This window comes from Glandiceps talaboti, chromosome 22, assembly GCF_964340395.1.
Source record: "Glandiceps talaboti chromosome 22, keGlaTala1.1, whole genome shotgun sequence".
In the NCBI taxonomy this organism is placed as follows: Eukaryota; Metazoa; Hemichordata; class Enteropneusta; family Spengelidae; genus Glandiceps; species Glandiceps talaboti.
Window position 1 is genome coordinate 909,543 of NC_135570.1, and position 23,883 is coordinate 933,425.

The 23,883-nt window shown below is 35.2% G+C and overlaps 4 protein-coding genes across 5 annotated transcripts in view; 2 read left to right on the forward strand and 2 right to left on the reverse strand.

Moving 5' to 3' along the window:
- The window catches only part of LOC144452564 (bifunctional heparan sulfate N-deacetylase/N-sulfotransferase-like), a 33,213-nt gene extending 21,377 nt beyond the window's left edge, over positions 1-11,836 (forward strand). The window contains exons 8-13 of one of the 2 annotated variants that reach the window (XR_013482357.1): positions 266-389; positions 792-966; positions 1,523-1,693; positions 2,021-2,130; positions 2,506-8,853; positions 8,929-11,836. Coding sequence is in view for 1 of the 2 variants with exons in the window: in XM_078143674.1 (XP_077999800.1) it covers positions 266-389; positions 792-966; positions 1,523-1,693; positions 2,021-2,130; positions 2,506-2,725 (800 nt within the window). In the remaining variant the exon portion in view is untranslated. Of the gene's footprint in view, positions 1-265; positions 390-791; positions 967-1,522; positions 1,694-2,020; positions 2,131-2,505 lie in introns of both variants that reach the window. The other variant, XM_078143674.1, reaches the window with a different exon arrangement.
- LOC144452566 (ubiquitin carboxyl-terminal hydrolase 39-like) lies at positions 5,931-13,425 on the reverse strand. The gene is made up of 12 exons (XM_078143675.1): positions 13,359-13,425; positions 12,775-12,832; positions 12,007-12,101; positions 11,488-11,624; positions 10,841-10,993; positions 10,230-10,455; positions 9,885-10,076; positions 8,885-9,027; positions 8,280-8,422; positions 7,590-7,731; positions 6,986-7,072; positions 5,931-6,835 (listed from the first exon to the last, which is right to left on the reverse strand). The coding sequence occupies exons 1-12, from the start codon at positions 13,423-13,425 to the stop codon at positions 6,737-6,739; spliced, it is 1,542 nt and encodes a 513-aa protein (XP_077999801.1). The 3' UTR covers positions 5,931-6,736.
- Positions 13,426-13,618: 193 nt separating this feature from the next.
- Positions 13,619-16,723, forward strand: LOC144452353 (UPF0561 protein C2orf68 homolog). Its single transcript, XM_078143442.1, has 4 exons — positions 13,619-13,766; positions 15,000-15,124; positions 15,678-15,760; positions 16,468-16,723. Exons 1-4 carry the CDS (start codon positions 13,678-13,680, stop codon positions 16,585-16,587), a joined length of 417 nt encoding a protein of 138 aa, XP_077999568.1. The 5' UTR covers positions 13,619-13,677; the 3' UTR covers positions 16,588-16,723.
- A 2,842-nt stretch (positions 16,724-19,565) lies between these two features.
- On the reverse strand, positions 19,566-23,170 carry LOC144452044 (proliferating cell nuclear antigen-like). The gene is made up of 6 exons (XM_078143053.1): positions 22,928-23,170; positions 22,107-22,227; positions 21,648-21,813; positions 20,948-21,142; positions 20,512-20,635; positions 19,566-20,133 (listed from the first exon to the last, which is right to left on the reverse strand). The coding sequence occupies exons 1-6, from the start codon at positions 23,025-23,027 to the stop codon at positions 20,060-20,062; spliced, it is 780 nt and encodes a 259-aa protein (XP_077999179.1). The 5' UTR covers positions 23,028-23,170; the 3' UTR covers positions 19,566-20,059.
- Positions 23,171-23,883: the final 713 nt, after the last annotated feature.

Below are 23,883 nucleotides of genomic sequence, written 5' to 3' on the forward strand. Positions count from 1 at the left end.
TTTAACTCTCACTCATTTACATACTTCCCTCTACATCCTTCCATGTTTTCAAATTGCTTCTCAGTATCCTCGCATTTTGTAAGTAGTTCTGTGTCTACACCTGGAGCTCTTTGTATAACAGGCACGCACATTATAAGTTGTCTTTACAGACTTGGCAGTATTTAACATTCACACTTCCTGATTATAGCAATGCCATATTCAGGACTGATGTGCAATCACTGCTGTTCATAATTTCATTCATTACTTGTTTTGTTTCTTTCTCCAGGGACCACAGCTCTGTATACTTTTCTTAGTATGCATCCATCCATTTATAGTAATATTCCAAGTACCAAGACCTTTGAAGAAGTGCAGTTTTTTAATGGCGCCAACTATTACAGGGGTATTGATTGGTTAGTACAGAATCACATGATAATCATATGATCATTCAGTCTGATTCTCACTGGTCAGCAGATGCTCAAATCATGTGACAATCACATGATTAACATTACATTCTCACAGAACCTGATTTTCATTGGTTGAAAGCTTGTCATCTATACTATAAATTACTATTCACAAAGAAAACAATTTTGATCTGGTACTGTTAGATATACTTTTTTGAACCTTGTTTGGTGACTTTAAGAGTACATTTTACTTTCATAGTTACACTGTCAGCATATCTTATGTCTTTGTCCATTTCAAGGGGTGACCTAAAACCATAGCTAGAAAGTAAAGTCTAGAAACATGTTTATAATTCCTTGTATAAAGTTCTTAGACTGGTACTGATATTGTTATTATGTTTTGTTGTATTTTAGGTACATGGAATTCTTCCCACTTCCTAGAAATAGTTCTACTGATCATGTGTTTGAGAAAAGTGCAACATATTTTGATAATTCACAAGTACCTCTCAGAGCCCATGCCCTGCTACCTCGTGTTAAGATAGTAACCATTTTAATCAGTCCATCCAAACGTGCATATTCCTGGTATCAGGTGAGTACAATGCAGTCTGTACACTAGACTGTAAGATATGTAATGTTATTCAGCCCTATAACCACCGTAAGATATGTTGTGTTGTTCAGCCCTGTCAGGCTTCTAAACCACTGTAAGATATGTCGTGTTGTTCAACCCTGTCAGGCTTCTAAACCACTGTAAGATATGTCATGTTGTTCAGTCCTATCAGACTTCTAAACCACTGTAACATATGTTGTGTTGTTCAGTCCTATCAGACTTCTGTGAGTGTTAGGTGATAGCATGGGACAAGTTGTATCTTACTGACTATCGGTACACCTGATGTGAAACTAATTGTACGATAAATTGTTAAAGGCCAACATGAACTGCCCCCGCCACAGAAATGTTAATAATGATGTTTTCTACTCAGTTCACTATTTATTCAGAGACACACTATATATGAAATATGAGAGCCATTTGTGTCATTTTCAATGTAATGGGGAAAACAGGAGCCATGCTCCTTATGTTAGTTTGAATTTCCCACATTTGAAAATATATACCAGTATTATGTGTAAATGAAGATTGTTTTATCTTGTAGCATTTGAGAGCACATGAAGACCCAGTAGCCTTGAATCATAGTTTCTATGAGATAGTGACAGCTAAGGAAGGTAGTCCCAAAGCTATTCTGGATTTACGGAATCGTTGTCTACATCCTGGCATGTATGCTGTACACTTAGAACGATGGTTGTCTTACTACCCTCCTAATCAAGTAAGTATATAAATATGAACATAACTGAAAACGGGATGGTCTCAACAAAACTCAAGTGTATATATATATATATATATATATATATATATATATATATATATATATATATATATATATATATATATATATATATATATATATATATATATATATATATATATATATATATATATATATCCCCTTTACATTGAAATATATATATATATATATATATATATATATATATATATATATATATATATATATATATATATATATATATATATATATATACTTTAAGTTGAAATCAATATAATATCTATGATATGTTGATTTCTGTCTTTACAGTTACTGATATTAGATGGTGATATGTTGAAGAATGACCCAGTGTCAATCATGAATAAAGTTCAGCGTTTCTTGAAAATCAAACCATATTATGATTACAACAAACATCTCAAGTAAGTACAAGTATGATATGTAATAAGGGATGGACGGATGGATGGATTTTGGATTGGTTTATTTGTTAATGAGTTGATGAGTGGGTAAATGGATTTTGGATGGGTTGAATGGTGAATAGATGGACAGATGATTGAGTTGATAAAGTGGTAGATGGTTAGGTGGGTTGGTTGGTGGGTTGGTTGGTTGGTGGGTTGGTGGGTGGGTGGGTTGGTTGGTGGGTGGGTTGGTTGGTGGGTTGGTTGGTTGGTTGGTTGGTTGGTTGGTTGATAAAGTAGTTGGTGGATTAGTGGATGGATGAATACATTTTAGAAATGTAAAATCAAATCATATCATTCAAGAAAGTAAAAACTGTTCCCTGTGATTCTTCTTTTCAGATTTGACAGCAAGAAAGGTTTTTATTGCCAGGTAATGAGTGAAGGAAAAACTAAATGTTTGGGAAAGAGTAAAGGTCGTTTTTATCCCCCAATGGAGACACTGGCACAGAAATACCTACAACAATACTACAGAGCACACACCATAGATCTGTCTAAGTTACTAACAAAACTTGGACAAGCAACACCACAATGGTTAGAAGAAGAACTCAAAGAAATGTAGATGTCAATGGATAGCTGCAGATGAAGTCAAGAGGGGGTGTGATAATTTACAGAATGGCAGATGAACTGATGGGATGTGACACTTCATGGAATGGCAACAGATGATATGAAGGGTTGGTTGAGACACTTCCTAGAATGGCAGCAGATGAAATGATGTGGTGTGACACCTCCTAGAATGGCAGCAGATGAACTGATGGGGTGTGACACTTCCTAGAATAACAGTATGTGGAATGAAGAGATGAGATACTTCCTAGAATTGTGGCCAATGAAGTGAAGGGTTGTGACACTTCTTGGAATGGCTTCAAATGAAGTGACAAGTGCATAGATGAAGGAGATTTGAATTCTGCAAGATCAAGGAGTTGTGACACTTCCTGGCACAGCTGCAAACTGCCTAGAGAAGGTGAACACACTATAGGACAACCATGGATGTATCCATGAAGGTGTGACACTACAGAGCCTGACATCTGTCAGTGACCATGACAGTGTTGAAGTGGAAGAGTTTGAAGTCATAGAAACAACTAATATATATGTCTCTCCACAGACAGTAGATCAGAATGTGTATTATGATGTATGTAGAATGAACTCTTTGACATATCACACTAAACAAAACACTCAGTGAAACAAATAGAGGAGAATCTAAGGATTGTAGATTTTTAGCAGTGAAGTAAACCAAACAAGAGATAGAGATAGACAGCATGTAAGAATGATGAATTTGTCAAGAGTAGAGACTTGGCATAGATAGACATCGTTGTTACTGGTAATCATTTGTTCAAGCTTTTTATATAGCAAAGGTTTGGGCAACTCAATCTACTATATTTTGATTGTTCAGCAAAGGTCCATCCTTCCGAGATACAGGTCGCAAAATGTCTGGCAGAACTACAGAAAAAGTTGGTTTAGAACAATAGAATATTCCTATCCAATTCTTATAGCCACTGATATGATATCACTAATGTGCGTACCAGGATTGAAAACCCTGGCATTTAACATATAAAGTGGTTGTTTTGTACATCCAAAAACTATCACAATAGCTTGTCAGCCATTTTTTTTCATCTAACTGCCACTGTATAAATAAGCCATACAGTTATATCAATACAGGTGAAAGGAAAAGTTTTTAGAGATATTTTGATTTAAAATCTTTGATGTAAAAATAATTTTCATTATTATTAATCAGTATTTACTTGTATTGTTAGTATTAATGTTGTCTTGTGTTTATAATAGAGGAACTTTATCTAACCATAAATATTGGACAGACATGTCTATGGTCTAACATAAAATTAGAACTTCTAGCTTTGAGGCGAGTCAACACAAATGATGTGGCAGCTTCTGAAAGCCCAATCCTATAATTCAAGGTTGATGACATTTTTTTTTTACAAAATTGCAGAGTAATAATATTACTTTATAAATATTACTCTAACAATATTTCTATATTTATGGATGATTTTAACTCATGGGTAACAAGCCACAGAAAAATTGAAAATTTTCCAGAATAGTTGTAGAGTAGTAGAGTGCTAGGAACATCTTTTATTGACTGGACTCTGAGGAAATACTTGGGTTTATATTATTGCAAATCCTGGTATAATTCCAATGGTTTTCACCATCCATATCTAAATAGTGTACTTCTACAGGGGATGTTGGGTTGTTATTTGTAATCTCATATAATGGAGGGTTGGAAGTGGGATGAGGGGTGGCAGAAGTTGGTATGTAGGTTTAGAGAAATGTACAGTTTTAACATATTAAGAAATGATGTTTTATTATCTGAATCCTATTTTGGTACACATACACATATCTAAAATGTTTGGTGCTACAAGATTGTAAGACGGACATGGTACATGATGAAATACGAATGATACAGAAGTACTACTGTGGGAAAAGTTACTGTAGACATGCTGGAACAAACTCAGTGGAAAGCTACTTTTGTGACCAGTTTAAACCAGATCAGACCACTTTTAACTGGTTGACACCATTGATGATTATCGTAACATTTAGCAATATGAAATTTCATACCTTCAAATGCCTAATGTTGGTGGCGCTATACTGCAAGCAGATGGTGTAGAGCGCCACCAACGGCCAAACATTGTATTTGAACTCTTTCATTTGGATGTTCTAGCCCTTGGATCACATCAGCTTTATAAATGTACCACTATAAAATAATAATATAACCATAATGTCATAATGATGAGTTTAGTATGTGTCAGATACATCATGTTAGTCTGCCCTCAATGGTCTTGTTGGCTGATGATTGAGGGCGCCCTGACATGTGGTTTCTTACAGATGAGTTTATGACTGTTCAGCTGTCCATGGTAACTGTTCTACAGTAGTATGTATGATGGATGTAAGATAACTGAAAGGGTAGCTAGCTATAACAACTTTTGTTTTTAAAATTAATAATGGCATCATTTTAACAAATTTCTGTAAGAGGAGATATATTATCTGCTTTGTTTTCTAGTTCTTTTGAAGCACATGATATTCATGCTGCTAAGTATATTATTGAATATTATGGTGCTTGTTCTGTGTCATTTCTGTGTAAGATGCTCATCAAGAAGTTTATACTGTAATGAAAGATTTAAAAACTGAAAGTGGCCAAAGTATATTTATCTATTGTATTTGGAGTACAGTATGAGAGAAGTACTTTAAACTTTATTATTAATTGTTACAGAGAAATATGTAGATCAAAGTCTTTCCATAATTTCAATTTTGTGCATAGGATCCTCTGGTCCGTCTGTCTCTGTGCCAACAGGAACGAGTGCATAGATGTTGTCAACCGGTCAAAATCAATTATTCTTACATGATTCAATATACACGTGTAATCTTGCCAGTTTCAAATTGGATGAGTTTAGATAGATGACAATGTACATCAGTGTGGTAGAGAGACCTATGTGGTAGAGAGACCTGTGTAGCATAGAGATGACCTATGAGGCAGAGACCTGTGTAGACATAGTAAACAATGATCCAGTTACAAATGTCTCTGTATAACATGTGAGATAGGATCACTGTATAAAAACCAACAGACAACAAAATCAACTCAATTTCATAATTGGTGAAAATCCTCAGATTGAGATGTACATTTACTGATACACATCTCTACCTTGTATTTGTCATCTGATCCATAGTAGATCCATTTGGTGTTTGCATTCTCAAATCACAGCAGTCAAAAACTAGACAATGTATTGGTCTTATACAAAAAAATCAATCTTTACTAGGGTCCAAACAACAAGGTACAACACAAAGACTATATCTTAACCTATCCATGTGTTGAAACTCAGACTATAATCTAAATTGTTCCATTTGAGTGATAAAAATGCCTCAAATATGTGAGAAAACACAGCTATATTTTGTTGTAATGACTTTCAGGACATGGATAGGAAGATTGTTATTTGTATTCATATCACATTTTTCTGGGTTTTGTTTTGCACTTTCTCAGAGAATAGCATACCCTTCAGAGTTCACTGATACTCAATTTATTGTTTCAGGACTTTGAACTTCAGTGTCCTGTCAACAATAACTGAGTATTTACAAAAATCAAAAGGTGTAAACTACAAAACGAAAATATCCTTCAAATGGAAATTCATCTGTGTTGGTAAACCATAGTATTGAATTTAACTTTTGTTCCAAACACAACTTTAACATTTTACCTGAAATTTTTGACTGCACACTTCAGTCTTTGTCAACAGACTGACCCAATATTCAGTACATGTGATCGTATGGACATGTTAGCCTAGTAATGGTCATAGGTGCCTGGAAGTATATATATCATCCTCCGTCTCTGTTTAATGATGGTATAAGTGTCTGGATGTAGATGGATTCTTTCACTCCCCGTTCAGAATGTCTAGTTTCTGAAGTGTGCAGTCAAAAATTTCAGGTAAAATTTTCAAGTAGTGTTTGGAACAAAAGTTAAATTGAATACTATAAAAATATTTTAATGGCTTTGAGGGTTGTTGGTCTGGCAAATAGTTTGTTTCCTTAATTGATATCAGTACAAGTAGATTAGTACATTGTAACTGCTTTGTTGTCTTTATGTTTTCTTTGTTGCACTATCATCATTTTTTGTGCTGTTGTCTTGTGTCTTCCCTGAATTTGAGATATTTTCACCTTCAGTCCTCAAGGCCCAGATCTGGAACAAGAAAACAGAAAAGATCACCTGATCAAAATATATTTAAAATACAGAATTCAGTTCTGCTTGAAAGTAAAAACTCAAAAGACGTCATGATTCAGTAAAGCAAAGATAATATTACATAATGTTCAAAATGATAGAGAAACTTACCTGGACATAAGCCTCCGATAATGTGATCATCTGTGGTAGAATTTCTGTGACATGAAGATCCTGTATTTCATACCACTTACCAGAGCCCTGAAAATTAACACACACAATATATTTTACATGGAACAGATTTAGAAGACATACAACCTGCAAAAATACACCAATATGTTTGCTTGAATAAAGTGAACCAAGGGAAGACTTAACACGCAGACAAAATTAGGTAAAAAGAACAATACAACTGATACAAGAACAATGGTGGGTGTTTCTGATATCGGTGCACATGACATTTATTATCAGTTTGTTTATTTCTGTGGAAGTTACACTATAACAGTATTAGTCAAACTCAATTGTTATAATGTAGCATTCTATCTGTAAACAGAGTTATTGGATGTGGGGCTTCTGTGGTGTTTATACTTTGATAAGTTACTGACACTAATTATATTGTATGTCTTTGCATAAATTTGTCTTATTCCTGCTTACCATGAGCAAGCAAATACACTGGTGTTATATACTATAGTAAGAACAGTACTCGAGAGTACCTTTTCAGTATGCAGCAAAATCGAGGCCCAAAGAATACACCCAGTTTGTGCTCGATTAAATGGCTTACCTTATGTAATATATGAACTCTGAAAGTACCCTTCCTAGGATCACCTTCATGGACAACGTTAGCCATCAAGTCATATACTGTATATTTGTGTCTCTTTTGGACTTCAGGATCTTTAACCAGGAATTCACGGAAATCTACATTTCTGAAATGGACAAGGAAAGAATACTGATACAAGTCTCTCCACAGGGATATTTCTAGAAAAATTATGATTAATATAAACTGCATCAGTGTGCCCTCTAGTGATAGACAAATTTTGTTGTTGCAAGTTAAAATGATAAAAACTAGCATTTCTTGTGAGTCACCACATAGTAAGAGATAGGGGAACACCAAATTTGGTATGTCACAAGAAATTGTGTGCGTCAATGGCATGTCAAACTGGCTTAGAGGGCACACTGACTGTGCATGAAATAATAGTTAAAAGGGATGTTTAGAACAGTAGCCTCTTTTTACATATACAAATGTACACACTCAAGTATTGTTGACAGCCTACATTATGCTCAAATGAACTTTTAAGGAAATATTTGTGAAGGGCATTGGATACAGTCCAAGCAGCAAGGAGTATTTCACAGTTACTGTATTTCAACATACACTGTAGATAGTATGGAATCCATGACACTACAGCATTTCATTTCCTAACATGACTTAAGTACAGGGAGGGCATCATGGACTACAGACCACATGAGTACTTACTTGACTGGAAAATTGACGATCGTTGGATTCTTCTCAACAAAGAATATGTTCTTTGTGAATCGCTTGATGTACAGTATGAGATATTTGGGAAGATGTGTAAGGCCAAATCTTTTCATGGTGGAGTCCTTGTATGTTTTATATTCCTAGGTAGATGAATTACAACAAAACATGAATTAGCAGAAAATAATATTACACCCCTATGGTGAATGACAACAGAAACAGGGACACTGGCCCACCAAACAAACGTCTACAGTTAGCTGATTACATTGCCACCTAGTGGTAAGTTGTAACAGGTGAACAGCATTCTGGAGAGGACCGCTATACAGGCCTCGTCATACTGCCACCTAGTGGTAAGTTGTAACAGGTGAACAGCATTCTGGAGAGGACCGCTATACAGGCCGCGTCATACTGCCACCTAGTGGTAAGTTGTAACAGGTGAACATGTTTACCACATAGTCAAAGAAACCACCATCTTCTATTTTGGTGGGTGATTACATAAATGGTTTGCTACACTTGTTGACTCCACCTACCTTTTCAGAAATGCCATCAAATTTACTAAGCAGTGTATGTAGAGGTACTTGTATGATATTTTGATCTCCACCTACCTTTTCAGAAATGCCATCAAATTTACTAAGCAAAGTATGTAGAGGTACTTGTGGTATGATATTTTGTTCTAACTCATCTTTAAACAGTGGTGCTGGTGGTATGTCCAATGTCAGATATAGAAATGGCGATGTTGACGTCTTCTCTATAGATGTAAAGAAAATCAAAATCCATAGTCAGCTCTTGTCATGACATGTAGAATTACTAGACATGTACCGACGAGTGCACATACTAGTGGTAGTTTCACTGCAGTGCAATACTGAACACATTATTGCATACCTGCATGCAAATGATATACATTCTAGCTAAATGAGTAATTATGAACCAAAAGTTGTTCATGCAAGTGAGTAAACCTCCAACTGTTAGAATGATGTAAACAGAGTATAAGTTAGCATCCTGATATGACAAATATATCATACTTGAAATTAAAGGGGCACAAGCTGAGTTTATACATATTTGGGCATAGTTTATCCATACTTGGGCATAGTTTATACATATTTGGGCATAGTTTATACATATATGGTCATAGTTTTTCTTAGTATTTTACTTACTGAAGCATACTTATCACAACTCACAATTGACTGAACTCAAACCTGGTATTACGATATAACCTATAAATGATCTGATGACGTAATTTATTATACGTATCAAAAAATGTTCATGTAATCCCTATTATGCAGTTGACTGTTCTAATAATGGCAGAAGACAATCATGATTTTATAGAAGACATGCATTGACATTAACATTATACTGGAATGTAGTTAAGTATTGTCACTTGAGTAAAAAGGTTATCAACTCAGCTTGTACCACTTTATAAGCCCCCAATAAATACTAATTATTATTGGGCAGAATTCTGTGATTGATTAACAAAGACATGATGTTAATGATTATGTGGGTGACTTTGGATGAATGTGAAATTTCATCTCAGGACCTCATTAAACTGGACACGAGAAGAAATTTGAAGCCATGACAGCCACTAGACTAATATCTTATCCAATATACCTTGGTATTCTTCACTCTGTAGCAATGCTTGTTTTTCAAGTTCTTCTACATCAGCTGGAGGTAACTTTCTTTCAAAAATCTTCATGGCTCCTTGGAATGTCTTATATAGAATACTACTGTTACGTTTCTTACCACCATTTAAGGCTTGGTGAAGTGTGTTCAAAAACCAGGACATAAATTCCACTGGGTCACCTGACAAGGAAAGATACACAAATATTTGATTTATGAATGGAAATAGTAGCTTGCTACTGAATGTCATTTTGTCTCTGCAAATACCTTACAACCTACTGAATTAAACAGAGACCATACAGGGAAATTAAAAGTTACTTTCACAAACACACATACCTTGTTCTGTAATCTGAAAGGTCTTCTTACTACATAATACTACAGCTTGTAACATTTCATGTGGACTGACGTGAGCTTTAAAGTTCCTTGGGTTCCACATTTTCCTCATCAACTCTCCAAATCTTTGTGACAATAAAATAAGTATGTCTCCTGGTGGTCTCTTGATGTGGGCGTAGTTTTCCTCTCGTAGGAAGTAATTCCTTAGTGGAGGAACATGTGCAAATGCCTGTAAAAAGACGACAATACAACATATATTAGATTTCATTACCAGCTGGTTATGATGGAATTTAAAAATATATCATAGATCTTATAGTTTAGGATATCGTTAATCAAAGGCACATCGTCCAGGTAGGGATTTCCTTATATCAAAGGCTCAGTTCAAATCACTATTAAAATTTAGATGTGAAAACAGTATAAAAGAGATACAAAACTCTGTTTTAACTCAGCTCTGTCTTTTGGAATGTTTTCCTATGTTTGCAAATGATTTTGTTTTGGCCAAGATTTAATATGACATAATATGTAGGTACATGTGACAAAAAGTGTTGTTTTTTGTAGAATAAGTAACAAACAAACAAACCAACATTTGAAGCATTGATATGTGGTATACTTACATGTAGTACTACATTACAGTAGTCATTAGCTTTGATGTTATTGAGACCAACAACTCCAGGAAGGTACGTACTACCATCATATGCTCTGGATAACTTGGCAGTCTTATCTAGATGGGTGATGTGGTCTACAGAAAATGTGGGTTGCAGTACATACTGTAAAGAAAATGACAAATTTGATTAGATAGGTCTAGATGTGGGATGTGTTTGCCTGAAAATACACACTTCAGTCACTTTAGTACACATGATAAATTTTCAAAGGTGATAGATAACCGAGTTGGGTTTCCTAATATTCCTATTGAAAATATTGATTTCATTATTAAAATCAAGGAAATTTCAAAATATGATTAGATAACTTGATAGTATTTTCAGCATTTTTTGCCAGAGATCTTGGTCACCGTTGGTGGAGGGTCTATGGTTTTAGTACACATCAATGTAAATTTCTTAGTAAAACTTGGCAGCCTGCTGTAAATGTGTAATATCAAGGTGCATAGTAGATCCATTCTTGTCAACCACAGAACTGTAACACAAAAGATTCCCTCCACCCTTCCCATCCTGTAAATCTTCTAGAACTTTCTCGCTCTGTGTAAGCATAAAGTTAAAATAATGATAGAGCTGACAGAACATTGACAGAGAGTTTAAGTCCTTACCTTTATGTCATCTAAAGATGAATCTATCACTTCATAGTTGTCAGGTAGGCAGTAAAATTTAAGAGTATGTAGATTTAAAAACACATGATGATCCACTTCTACACTATGTGTGTAGGCGTGTGATTTCAATCCTCGTCCTGAAAGACAAGATAATCTGATCATTTACACTTGACACAATTAAAGTGACCATATGGATGAGGAGTGGGCATTATTTTTGGACTTTTAATTTATGAAACAATTTTATCATGGCTTCCTACTTGGAAAATCGATGTAAAACAACATGGACCAAGTTTGTGTTTGTGGCTCAATACATTGCAAAAGCTAAATAAATTTTACTGGTGAACAATTATATTCTTGCAAGTTGGAGCGTATTTTTCCACTGACGTACGAAAAACTGAACATGATGACACATCTTGTACTGTGCCATAGAGAGGGCAGTGCTTTTAAAATTTTTACGATGATACACTCCTGAAGGTATTTTAATTTATCAGTTTTGTTTTGAATATGATGATATCTTACCTTGAAAATACTTTCCACACACCAAACATGCATATACATTAATATGGGATAAAGACACTGAACATAACTTCTCAAAATCAAAATCAAGCACATTTCTGTTGAAGAGAAAACAGATGTATAAACAATTAGTGAAAGTGGTGTTTTATAGTCTTGGCCAAATATTCTACTCTAATATTGATGCATGCAAAGCTTTGTGTTTGAAAGCAAGGAAGGTTAATGATTCCAAATGTCTTCCTGAAACTGAGGGTAATCTTTACAAAAGTATTTCCTGACACAAACACAAAGAGAAAGTGTAGTGATGTGTAGTCCATTGTCTATGGCAAAAATATCTGAGTAGCTTTATATAGTAGATCACACATATTGTATATATTGACACAGATTATCTGTGATATTGATATCAATAGAGTGAAGTATTGTTTGATGTTTGCACTCCTGTTAACCATGACCTCAAACACTTTGTAAAGAACGATAAGGTAAGAGAGTGAGTACATATCTTTCAGTCTGATCTGACTGGACTGCACTTTTAGCATTGGTTTGGTCTTCCTCAATGTTATCAAAATTGACAAACAAATTGTACAATTATTGCAGCTACCTACCTCTGTATATTGATAACCAAATTTGAATTCCTAATGTCATATTTTGCTGATTGGACTCACTCAATTCACAAATTAAGCAGAGATAGAGAATCTGTGTTTGGGTTATTTTGAGTAGATGCTGGTATGCTGTGATGAGTGTTTTTATGTTATGATTTAGTGACAAAACACATACCTGTTAATTGTATCCAAATATGGACAGTTCCTACTATCAAACGACTGTTTCTTGATGACTAAAAGACAAAGTTTATATTGATATTCAATCAAACATAATATCAAAATACTAAACAGTGACAAATCAATTCTCTCATTCCTTCCATCATTGGTACACACACAAAATTCACGTTTCTTGCGCCATGCCAGTGAAATTTCCCACTGTCATATCTTCAAATATGATGACTTCTAAGAACAACATCAACAATAACATAGGGTGAGTTCAAGATAAAACGGTTTGCTATCCTTTAGCTAAATGTCCACGTCGCTGGCGCTATACTGCGCAAGCTCTCCTAGTAAATGAAACCTAGCACAGTTACAGAGCAGCGACGTAGACATTTTAGCGAACATTTAGCAAAACGTTTTTTTCTGAAGTCGCCCAGTAACCGGCGAGATAACTGCATGGGTTCTGTGAAAAGCTGGGTCACGATAGAAAGTGATAAATGCAAAGTTATGAGTTATGCAATTTTCGTGTGGTGCTTACTATACCCGTACAAATAACTAGTATGTAATGTTTCGACTTTCATGTTGTAAATGCTTCTGTACCTATGCGAGTTTCACTGTCTCCGATCTCTTCTTCGACCAAAACACGTTTCCTCTTCTTTGAAGCCATTTTGAAATGCTGTGTGCTCTACGTCATCGCTTTCGGGGCATAACACAGTTTCAAACTTTGGATGAAAGTTTCATTTCCGATGCAAACATTGACAAAAATTCCTTTCAGCTGAGACACTTGAGAAATGCTTCTATGCTAAAACGTCGGAGAGTAGACTATTTCATACAATATACAGAGTTACGAGACAATCTACCAAAAAAGCTACAAAGGTCAAAGGTGAGTGCACATTTCCGGTATTTTTTCAAAACGAAAATGGCGGCTGACAAGGGAGAAACGAGAACCGGCAAAATTGATATGGGACACGGTTTCATGAGGCATATAGTTAAGAATCAGGTGGACCGGTAGGTGTGAGAAATAAAAAAAGGCAATTTAATGATATCGAGGCTGTAGAAACAGGTTTGTTACTGTCCAAATACGAGAATGCAAAACTAAAAGAAAACAAACATTCGAACAAAGTCTTCAAGTTCAAGTCATGATTTCCTGTTTATATGTGTGATACAGGAAATTGTTATGGCTGTCAGGGAATTTTTCATAGTAAAGGCGCTTTGTTTTAACTTTTAATGTTTAAATATGCTAAAATTCCCTTACTACAATTATTGCAGCTAAGTAAGTTAGAGCATACATCTATGGTTAGAGACCACGTTGGCATCCGGACTAAGACACAGTTATCTTGTATCGGCGTAAATTTTATTCAGCTTTGGTTGTTTCCCAGATATATGAAGTGGTTATTTTATGGCCATTTCCAGTTTGATCCCATCGTCGCAAACCACGGCAACGTTCTTAACTAGCCTCCCACTTTTATTTCGAAATGTAGTGGTAGAAATAATAACTCTGGTTTGCGAGAATGGTTTGATCCTTGCCATCACAATGTTATGGGGTAATATTCAGTGTGAAAGCATAGACTAATAAGACACTGTAGATGAAGTTCCTAAAATAAAGGGATTTAATTCCTCTTGAAACATTTTTCTGTGTGTATATTTGAATAATATATATATATATATATATATATATATATATATATATATATATATATATATATATATATATATATAACTCGGTGAGTATCAATCTGCTATAAGACAGTGCTCTATACCGCAGTGGCAGAGCGTAATAGTTTTGGTAGTACTGGAACTCTTTCTTGGGTGTAACTCGGAGTTTCACGCATATTGCGATGATCGCAATATGCGTGATGTCTGATGATCGCAATATGCGTGAAACTCCGAGTTACACCCAAGAAAGAGTTCCAGTACTACCAAAACTATATATATATATATATATATATATACAGGTTTTGAAAATTTGTTCAAATTTTCAAAACCTGTATATAATTCGCTCTACTACCCGTATTGAGCACTTTTATGTGGTTTTATCTACATCCAGTCAATTATATATATATATATATATATATATATATATATATATATATATATATATATATATATATATATATATATATATATATATATATATATATTTTTTTTTTTTTTTTTTTTTTTTCTCCCTTGAATTTTAATGATATTGGGTATAATGCTTTGTAGATATGTAAATCATCCCCTTTCATTTTTCTACCCTAGAGATGACTATGACAAAGAAGTCAAGCTTGCTAAAATGCAACAAAAACCACATCGTCGTACTCCAGGAACTGGTCGGCCAAAGAAACCTGATTTGGCATATTACACTCCGCCAAGTAGAAAAACAGGTGATTATTTGACCTCTTGACCTCACAACTAGAGATAGGAATGTTGTATTCAGATACCACTTTTGTAGACAGGCTATATCAGATACCACTTTTGTAAACAGGCTATATGAGATACCACTTTTGTAGACAGGCTATATCAGATACCACTTTTGTAGACAGGCTATATCAGATACCACTTTTGTAGACAGGCTATATCAGATACCGCTTTTGTAGACAGGCTATATCAGATACCACTTTTGTAGACAGGCTATATCAGATGCCACTTTTGTAGACAGGTTATATCAGATACCACTTTTGTAGACAGACTATATCAGATATCACTTTTGTAGACAGGCTATATCAGATACCACTTTAGTAGACAGGCTGTATCAGATACCACTTTTGTAGACAGACTATATCAGATATCACTTTTGTAGACAGGCTATATCAGATACCACTTTTGTAGACAGGCTATACCAGATACCACTTCAAGGAAAGAGAAGTGAAGATACTTTCATTACACTATTCTTGGACTATTCAAATCTCAAATACTTTCTTCTTGCTTGAATTTCAGAATGTACAACAGACTGTCTTTTCAAACTTGAATTTGAGTCTGATTCTGGAGAAATATATGACTTTGAGGTTATCAAGGTACTGGTAAATATTTGCAGTGTGTAATGTCCTCTGTGTGTGTGTGTGTGTATGTATGTATGTGTGTGTGTGTGTGTGTGTGTGTGTGTGTGTGTGTGTGTGTGCGTGTGTGTGTGTGTGTGTGTGTGTGTGCGTGTGTGCGTGCGTGCGTGCATGCGTTCGTGCATGCATGCGTGTGTGTGTGTGTGCGTGCATGCGTGTGTTGTGTGTGTCAGGGTTTGTATATAAACAAGTGTTCAACCATGGTTTGTAGAGACAGTCTCTAAATTAATCAACAAGTCTACTACTGAATAGGGGCTCAATTAGAAATCTAATGTGTTGTCTTATTGTGTCCACTGTCATATCTCTCATCACTTTGCCACCTTGTATGTTCAATTTAGGGAACATGTTATAGCTACATTTGTGATATCAGATGCTTGAAATAATACATGTAGTAATCTGCAAATGACAGGAAAATAGTATACTTTTCCAAGACATATTCACATTTTGATATCTTATAAAATCATCTCAACAGACTGTAGACTTAATTCCAGTTATTGGTTGTATTCATATAATCTACCCATCAAAGTGTATTCAGATGAGATTGTATCAAAGTACATGTTATGACTATTTAGTCGACATTGACTGACCTGTGACCTTTTTTCTCATATGACCTTATCTTTTCCAACCTTTGACCCCTGACCTTTGTATTATATTTCCCCATATAACCCCAGGGTGAAAATGCTGCAGTTATTGCTAAGAGACTTGGTGATGAGATTGGCTTGGATTCAACTCTTATAAAAGCTTTAGAAGTGAAAATTAATGAAGAAATAGAGAAGAGAAATGATAGATGATGAACATCGAATGTCTTGCCATGCCAAGATAATGTTAAGCTTTGGTATATCATTCAATGTCAGAACAATTTCGTCCATGTTTTAAGTCCAAGATATTGTACCGGTCAGTCCATGTTTTAAGTCCAAGATATTGTACCGGTCAGTATATTTGGGATGTTTTATCTCTCAGATTCTGGTTAGAAGGAGAAAGTAAGATTACTTTTTGCAAAATTTTGTTAAAAAGTAGGTTATGGCTACAGAAAGACACTTTTGCCTTGTTTACTTTTCTGGTAAAAAGAAAGTTATAACTACACATGATGTTTATGTATTGTAGATTGCTGATTATGTTCACAAAATTTTACAAAAAAGAAATTTCTAAAGTGAAGTACAAATGTCTTTCATTGTCTTCCAAAGACAAAAAGGTTTTGAATTCCAAGGAACAAAGTAAGTTATTCATTTATTTATGACTCCTAAGTGCTTATTACCTTTAGATAAATAGTCATGAATATACAGTGTTAATTAGTTAATGTTTCATTTTGTAAATATGTTCTCAACTCACTCACTCCATTTTGAAAATATGTTCCTTTCATTTTCTAAACATCACAGGGATGAAGCCCCACTAGATAAAATTGTGTGGTTCTGATTATGCTCAATTTTAGAATAGGTGGGGGTTGGCAAATATTTTTATTTATTTTTATGTGCGAGTCAAGTGTCTAGTTCAGGTATGGTAGTTATGTTTTCTGTTGTTTTCGATTTGGTCTCTGTTTTATTTGTTTCTTCTCCACTATTTGTTGTGAGACAATTTTCGCAAAGTCATCACCATAAATGAATGTCATCCAGTGCAGTAGTTTGTATGGTATGCTGTCATCCAGTGCAGTAGTTTGTATGGTATACTGTCATCCAGTGCAGTAGTCTGCATGGTATACTGTCATCCAGTGCAGTAGTCTGCATGGTATGCTGTCATCCAGTGCAGTAGTCTGCATGGTATACTGTCATCCAGTGCAGTAGTCTGCATGGTATGCTGTCATCCAGTGCAGTAGTCTGCATGGTATACTGTCATCCAGTGCAGTAGTCTGCATGGTATACTGTCATCCAGTGCAGTAGTCTGCATGGTATGCTGTCATCCAGTGCAGTAGTCTGCATGGTATGCTGTCATCCAGTGCAGTAGTCTGCATGGTATACTGTCATCCAGTGCAGTAGTCTGCATGGTATACTGTCATCCAGTGCAGTAGTCTGCATGGTATACTGTCATCCAGTGCAGTAGTCTGCATGGTATACTGTGATGAAATAGTGCAAGGAGCAAGACCGACCAATGATAGCCTACCTGCACATTTGAAAGACTAGCGCTCCTACACTATTTCAGCTATCCTAACTGTAGCCTACCTGTAGTCTTAAAGGACTAACACTACTACGCTATTTCAGCTATCCTAACTGTAGCCTACCTGTAGTCTTAAAGGACTAACACTACTACACTATTTCAGCTATCCTAACTGTAGTCTACCTGTAGTCTTGAAGGACTAACACTACTACACTATTTCAGCTATCCTAACTGTAGTCTTGAAGGATTAACACTACCACACTATTTCAGCTATCCTAACTGTAGCCTACCTGTAGTCTTGAAGGACTCACACTACCACACTATTTCAGCTATCCTAACTGTAGCCTACCTGTAGTCTTGAAGGACTAACACTACTAAACTATTTCAGCTATCCTAACTGTAGTCTACCTGTAGTCTTGAAGGACTAACACTACTACACTATTTCAGCTATCCTAACTGACATTTTGATTTTAGAATTTTCAGAGGAGCGAATATTCAAAAATCAAAATAGCATTTAGGATAGCTGAAATAGTGTGGTAGCATTAGTCTTTCAAGGTGGTCCACATCAGATAACAACTGTGTATTTATTTTATATCCATTTTGTATATTTGTATTATATGTTCTATGAAAGTGTAGCTTATTTTTGTTATTTGGTGAAAGAAATTTCATTCATTCATTCATTCATTCATTGTCTGCAGGTAGGCTAGGCCAGTGAGGTACGTGTCACAACGTAACTTAGTCTACCAATGCAGTAAATCATGTAATTCTTGCATAGTGCTTCATCATCATATTACTTTACTTTGAACACAGCTTACAAACTTGCATTTGTATATTTATTTTTTAAAATCTGTCTCGTAAAATGGCAGAAAATATAAAATTTATATTTGTAAATGAAAAGCCGTGAATAAAGCTACCTCAGTGTATTTGTATATATTTTTACTGTGTACAGTACAGATGCTTCTTTCAGAACCTAAATGCTTACATGAATGGAATTTTTTTGCAAGTACATGATAATTTGACATCAACAGGGTGGATGTACTGTATTTTCAGTGAGGAAAATGGAATATATGCGTGTTTGTTACAATATTGAGATGGAAATTGAATCTAGGATTTTATGTTGTGGGGTTTTATCAACATAACTATACAAGCATGTTCTCCTTACTCATATGGTGTACCTGTCCAACATTTTGGAGAGGGAGTGGTTGTTGTTCTAGTAACTACCTAGTCAGACACTGGGGGCGCTGTTACTGAAATCCTAAATGAATGCCATTATATTATAACACTGAGGGCGCCCTTATTGTCCCTACATGTATGGATACAGATTGGGGGCTTGTGAATCATCACATGTACAGAATTTCTCAAGCAGACTTGCAATACTGCTTGTTGCATCATTTAGGAGTAAATAGAATTGTGGCTCCATATGACATCTTAGTTAAAATCATTTGATGTGTACAATTGTTCTGGAGCTGTCTATCAGGGGTCAGAACAAGAATTGTCAGCTTGCTTCTCTGATATAGGAAAATAATCAACATTTTCCATGTTATTCTTTTCCAGGATACATAATCTTAATTTATTGGAATTCAGGGTTATTAACAAAGCCCACATGGTGGGGAAAACAGGACCAAGGAGCACAAAAGTAAAAGAAAAATGACTTGTTTTATTTGAACAAGAAATGTACAGAATTTATACAGGGTTCTACAAAATGAAAATACATGTATTAGTATCAATTCTACCTAAATTCACTCACATGGCATTCATATGAAGATTAATTATTTGACAGGATATGTCTATCATGACGATTATTAACAGTGGCTTAATAACTCCCTAGCTCTACTTAGATGATCACAAGTTACTCCCTAGCTGTAAACAACTGAAGAAAAAACGGTTGGTTCTACATTGGATTGCTCACAAGTTACTTCCTAGCTCTATATTGTTGATCACAAGTTACTGCTAAGGTGCAACAGCTCAAAATGTTCCAAGAGAAAGTTACTCCACAGCTTGACAAGGACAAATGAAGAATTCATTTCAGAATAAGTCACACAGTGTCAATTTTTTTTGTGTCAAAAGGACCAAGTGATGACGTCATTCATCAATATAAATAGTTGTTGACATATATCACTTATAAAATGTCAGTTTTGTAAGTTCACATACAAAGATCAATATCAGTTATCATGTTTAGTCGTCATCTTCCAACTTTGGTGCCAAGTAGTACCTGATGTGGCCCATGTCAGCAATCTTGTATTCAACAACTGCAAAATAACCAGACAATTTGTTAGGGGTGAATGAAGAGGCCATCACGTCTTGAAGTAATTTGGAAATCAATCATTGATAGTTGATGTATAAAACAAATTTGTTAGTATTTCACAAGATTGCAAATATTAGTGCCGTTTTTTGGGTGAATTAAATATTTTATTTGAAATTACTTCTTTTATGACAACTGTGAAATAGATGATTTTTTTAAAATTAGTGTTCATATCAAGTTTTTTAAAACATATGGCTGGGTGGGGGAGGAGAGAAGCTGGACACTTAAACAGTGATATAACCTTCACTGAGTGATAACATCATGTAGTTTGTAGATCAGATGCTGATGTTAACTTGTTGAGGATGAGAACTTTTTTCAGACTTACCTAGGGGGACTTCACTTGACATGGATAGTGTTACTTGAGGTGACAATGGTGTTGCCTTGGTAAAGAAGTTCAAATAACGCAGTGCAAAGGTCAGCTGAACTTTTTCTTGAAGAGTGATGGATACCTGCAAATTAGAAAATGCCATATTTGAAATTAGTTGAATGAAATACACATAAAAAGGACCCTCCAACAAATATGCTGCATCCATAGATTTGAAATGTGTCTTAAAACATGCCATCTCAAAATCTGTGTAATTTCCTTCAATAAATCTACTTGTGAAAATCCTCATCTTTGTTATCAGAGAAAAAGCCACTCAAAATGCTGAATGCAAAACTAGGTTTTCATTTTTTGATAGTGTAGTGGAGGTATACGGACTTAATGACAGTACATAATGAACGACAAAAAAAGAAAAGAAGAAAAATCAGGTTAAGCTTACTTGTTCCTCGTCTTTGTCAACACTAGTATTTTGTTTCAATGTAATATTGCCTGTACCGAGTTCACCGCTGGCAGAGAACTGTACACCTTCCTTGTTGCAGGAAATAATGACGGAATCTCCAATTTGACTGAGATCCCGACAAATTCTTTGGAATTCAGCTGCTGGCATTGTAATAACTGCACTATAATCAGTCTCCTGTTGATTTGATAAAAAGATAGATATCACAATAAGTAAAACTAGGCATGAAATATTTGACTATCTTCAATGTCAGACTGCTATAAATTGTAATGGGTTAAACAACATTGTAATTTCTATCTAAGGTTTGTGGAGATCTATGGGTTGGTAACTGGTACTGTGCCTTCTAAGCTTACTTGTACACCAGAGTATTTATCCTATTCACTAACATACAATGCAACTAACAAGAAAATCTACTCCAGTTTTTATCATTTTGACTCACCATAAAATAATGTTTTTTCACAGCATTCACACTGGTATCCAAATCTATATAGTCTGTGATTGTACAGTTCAAGATAGGTTGTGTATGAGAAGGCAATAATGAATGGTCAGATCAAACACTTTGTAGCATTTCATTCCAAGACAGTACTTTATTTCTGTTTGTATAAATAATATTCTTTTATATCTCAATCTCGTAATGTTGGGAAAAAATGGTGAAAGTTTAGGGAAACAAATATATACTTACAGGAATACCTAGATGTTCTACATCAATGTCCATTAACTTCAATTCATAGTCGGATACTTTTTCTTGGTTTGGTGATTCAAACAGGAATGTGACTGTGTCTCCATTGTCAGGTGATTTAATTGTAATAGAGTCATCATTACCAGCACACTTCAATATCTTTGACATACTGAAATAACAAAGTTAAAACTCTTCAATTAGACACTTTTTCAAGTCCAGAATACAAAACTCAAAACTAATTCTAAATACAGAATGACTTGAGTAGACATAACATTGACATTCAAAAATGTTTGGAATATTTTCTTTATTTGGTGACAAATCAAAATAAAAAGTTTTGATCTCAATATACTTTTGATATAAAAATCCTTGTTTCCAATGATTGATAATGATATCATGTGTGGGGGGGGGGGGGGAGAAATTATTTCCCTGCTAGAAGCAAATTGTATATACTAAAATACATACCTTCCAAGGTTCATTCCCAATGTAATATTTCTGTCACACCTGAAGTTCTGAAATCCATCACATTTTAGCAGCAATGAACATAAACTAACGTGACTACTGTCCATAGCTTGCAATGACATACCTGAAATAGACAACATTAACAGTTTCAATTATTTTTGTTTACTTAGATGACAGATGTCGGCTATTCATGCTTTTCTTTCTATACAAACCGCTTCACAGCTAGCTGAGCTTTTGTTACTGAGTAGTACAGTTATCTATGCAAATGAAGTGTATAACCTTTGACACATAAAATGGCGCGGAAATCCAATGTCAAATTCCTTTCACGACAAAAGAACTTGCCAGCTGCTTCTCGAGCGGATTTTTTGAAATGGTAGAATTTTGAAGGCAAATAAGAGAACTTGTAATATCACTTTTGTAATTAGAGTTTACGCCAACTGAAGTAATTGCAGCTGATATCCATTGCGATTAATGGCGTCGATTGACACTGGGCAGGAAATTTTTGCTTCGATGTGTACTTTGAGGTTGTTTTTGTTCTAAACTGTAAGTTGCAAATGTGCAGCAATAATCACGTTCAAATCCTGTCTTTCAGATCTTTACCTAAAGGCGAATTTTAGTGTATTGCAGTAATCACACGGTGATCGTCCTTACAAACTAGTTGATTTTTTTTATCGCAATAGTGTACCGCCTTCTCTTGCAACGAATTGTTAGTTCAATTTCTGCGTTTCAGTTTTAAATACTCGCACTATGAATAACAGCACATCGTGATCTTACTACCCGACCACCCAGATATGCACAAAAATGATAAATTTGACCAAACTTACCCGTTGAAGAACAATCCCAATTGCCATCGACAACTAGATCTTTGACAGCTTCCAAAACTTTCTTGAGGAGAGATCCCTGTACCAATTTAGCCTCAAACATTTTTGACTGCGATTCTAAGATAACAATGTCAATAAAAAAGAATTCCTATATATTTTAGGATTGATTTTAGACCAGATGATCGTTGATTTTGACAAGAATTTGAAGGATGGCGGTAGATGGATCTTGACACTATTCTCACTATGGCGCAGTTGTAAATAATGACGAAGGAATAGCGCGCCAAGTAAATCAAATGGCGGGAAGTGGTGCATATGATTATATGAGGTCTCCTGATTGGTCAACCAGTACTAATAATAGCACATGCCTGACGTAGGGGTGAGTCATCAAAACAAGAAGGGACAGGCATGTGAAAATATGCTTACATTCGCATAAAATCAAACGCATTGTAACTGCTCGTATAAAATACGTACAACATTTTAACATCATGTTATTGTAGATATTGTGTAAAAGTCACATGGATGAAAGGAATATTCATGATTTCTACAAACTATCACAGGTGGACGATGCCAATATTTTGCAGGCGGGAGAGTGACAATGGTGCATCTAGCCCCATTTACTAATGGTATAGCCAGTTCTTCCTGAATCAATACATTTCAGCAAACAAGTCTTGGGAAGGAAGAAACACTGAAATAATTTGAGTTAGTGTTAAAAATCATAAAGTATATGTATAGTAGAACACTCTTCACAATGCCTGTAATGGTAATGATGTAGGAACATTACAGCGGCCGAGGCCTAGCCTAGCCGACGAGCAAGCGTTAATAATACTTCCGGGTAGCCCGGTACGTGTGCTGTCAACAAGTCCATGGTCCATGCATGGAAATACTGCGTCTCGGCGGCTATGAAAAATATCTTTATAGGCTGTGAATAACACAGTAACTTTTATAGTTGTAGTGAAAAG

What these genes read in the sequence shown, in the direction of transcription:
- LOC144452566 (XM_078143675.1), bottom strand. Translation starts at nt 13,425, where the DNA reads ATGGCTTCAAAGAAGAGGAAACGTGTTTTGGTCGAAGAAGAGATCGGA. An exon ending in AGACAGTGAAACTCGCATAG is followed by an intron (nt 12,833 to 13,358) that starts GTACAGAAGCAT and finishes TTTGTCTTTTAG; the next exon opens with TCATCAAGAAACAGTCGTTT. An exon ending in GAGTTCATATATTACATAAG is followed by an intron (nt 7,073 to 7,589) that starts GTAAGCCATTTA and finishes GTTAATTTTCAG; the next exon opens with GGCTCTGGTAAGTGGTATGA.
- LOC144452353 (XM_078143442.1), top strand. Translation starts at nt 13,678, where the DNA reads ATGGCGGCTGACAAGGGAGAAACGAGAACCGGCAAAATTGATATGGGA. An exon ending in GTTAAGAATCAGGTGGACCG is followed by an intron (nt 13,767 to 14,999) that starts GTAGGTGTGAGA and finishes TTTCTACCCTAG; the next exon opens with AGATGACTATGACAAAGAAG. An exon ending in TTGAGGTTATCAAGGTACTG is followed by an intron (nt 15,761 to 16,467) that starts GTAAATATTTGC and finishes ATATAACCCCAG; the next exon opens with GGTGAAAATGCTGCAGTTAT.
- LOC144452044 (XM_078143053.1), bottom strand. Translation starts at nt 23,027, where the DNA reads ATGTTTGAGGCTAAATTGGTACAGGGATCTCTCCTCAAGAAAGTTTTG. An exon ending in TAGAACATCTAGGTATTCCT is followed by an intron (nt 21,143 to 21,647) that starts GTAAGTATATAT and finishes TCAAATCAACAG; the next exon opens with GAGACTGATTATAGTGCAGT. An exon ending in GTCAAGTGAAGTCCCCCTAG is followed by an intron (nt 20,134 to 20,511) that starts GTAAGTCTGAAA and finishes GTTATTTTGCAG; the next exon opens with TTGTTGAATACAAGATTGCT.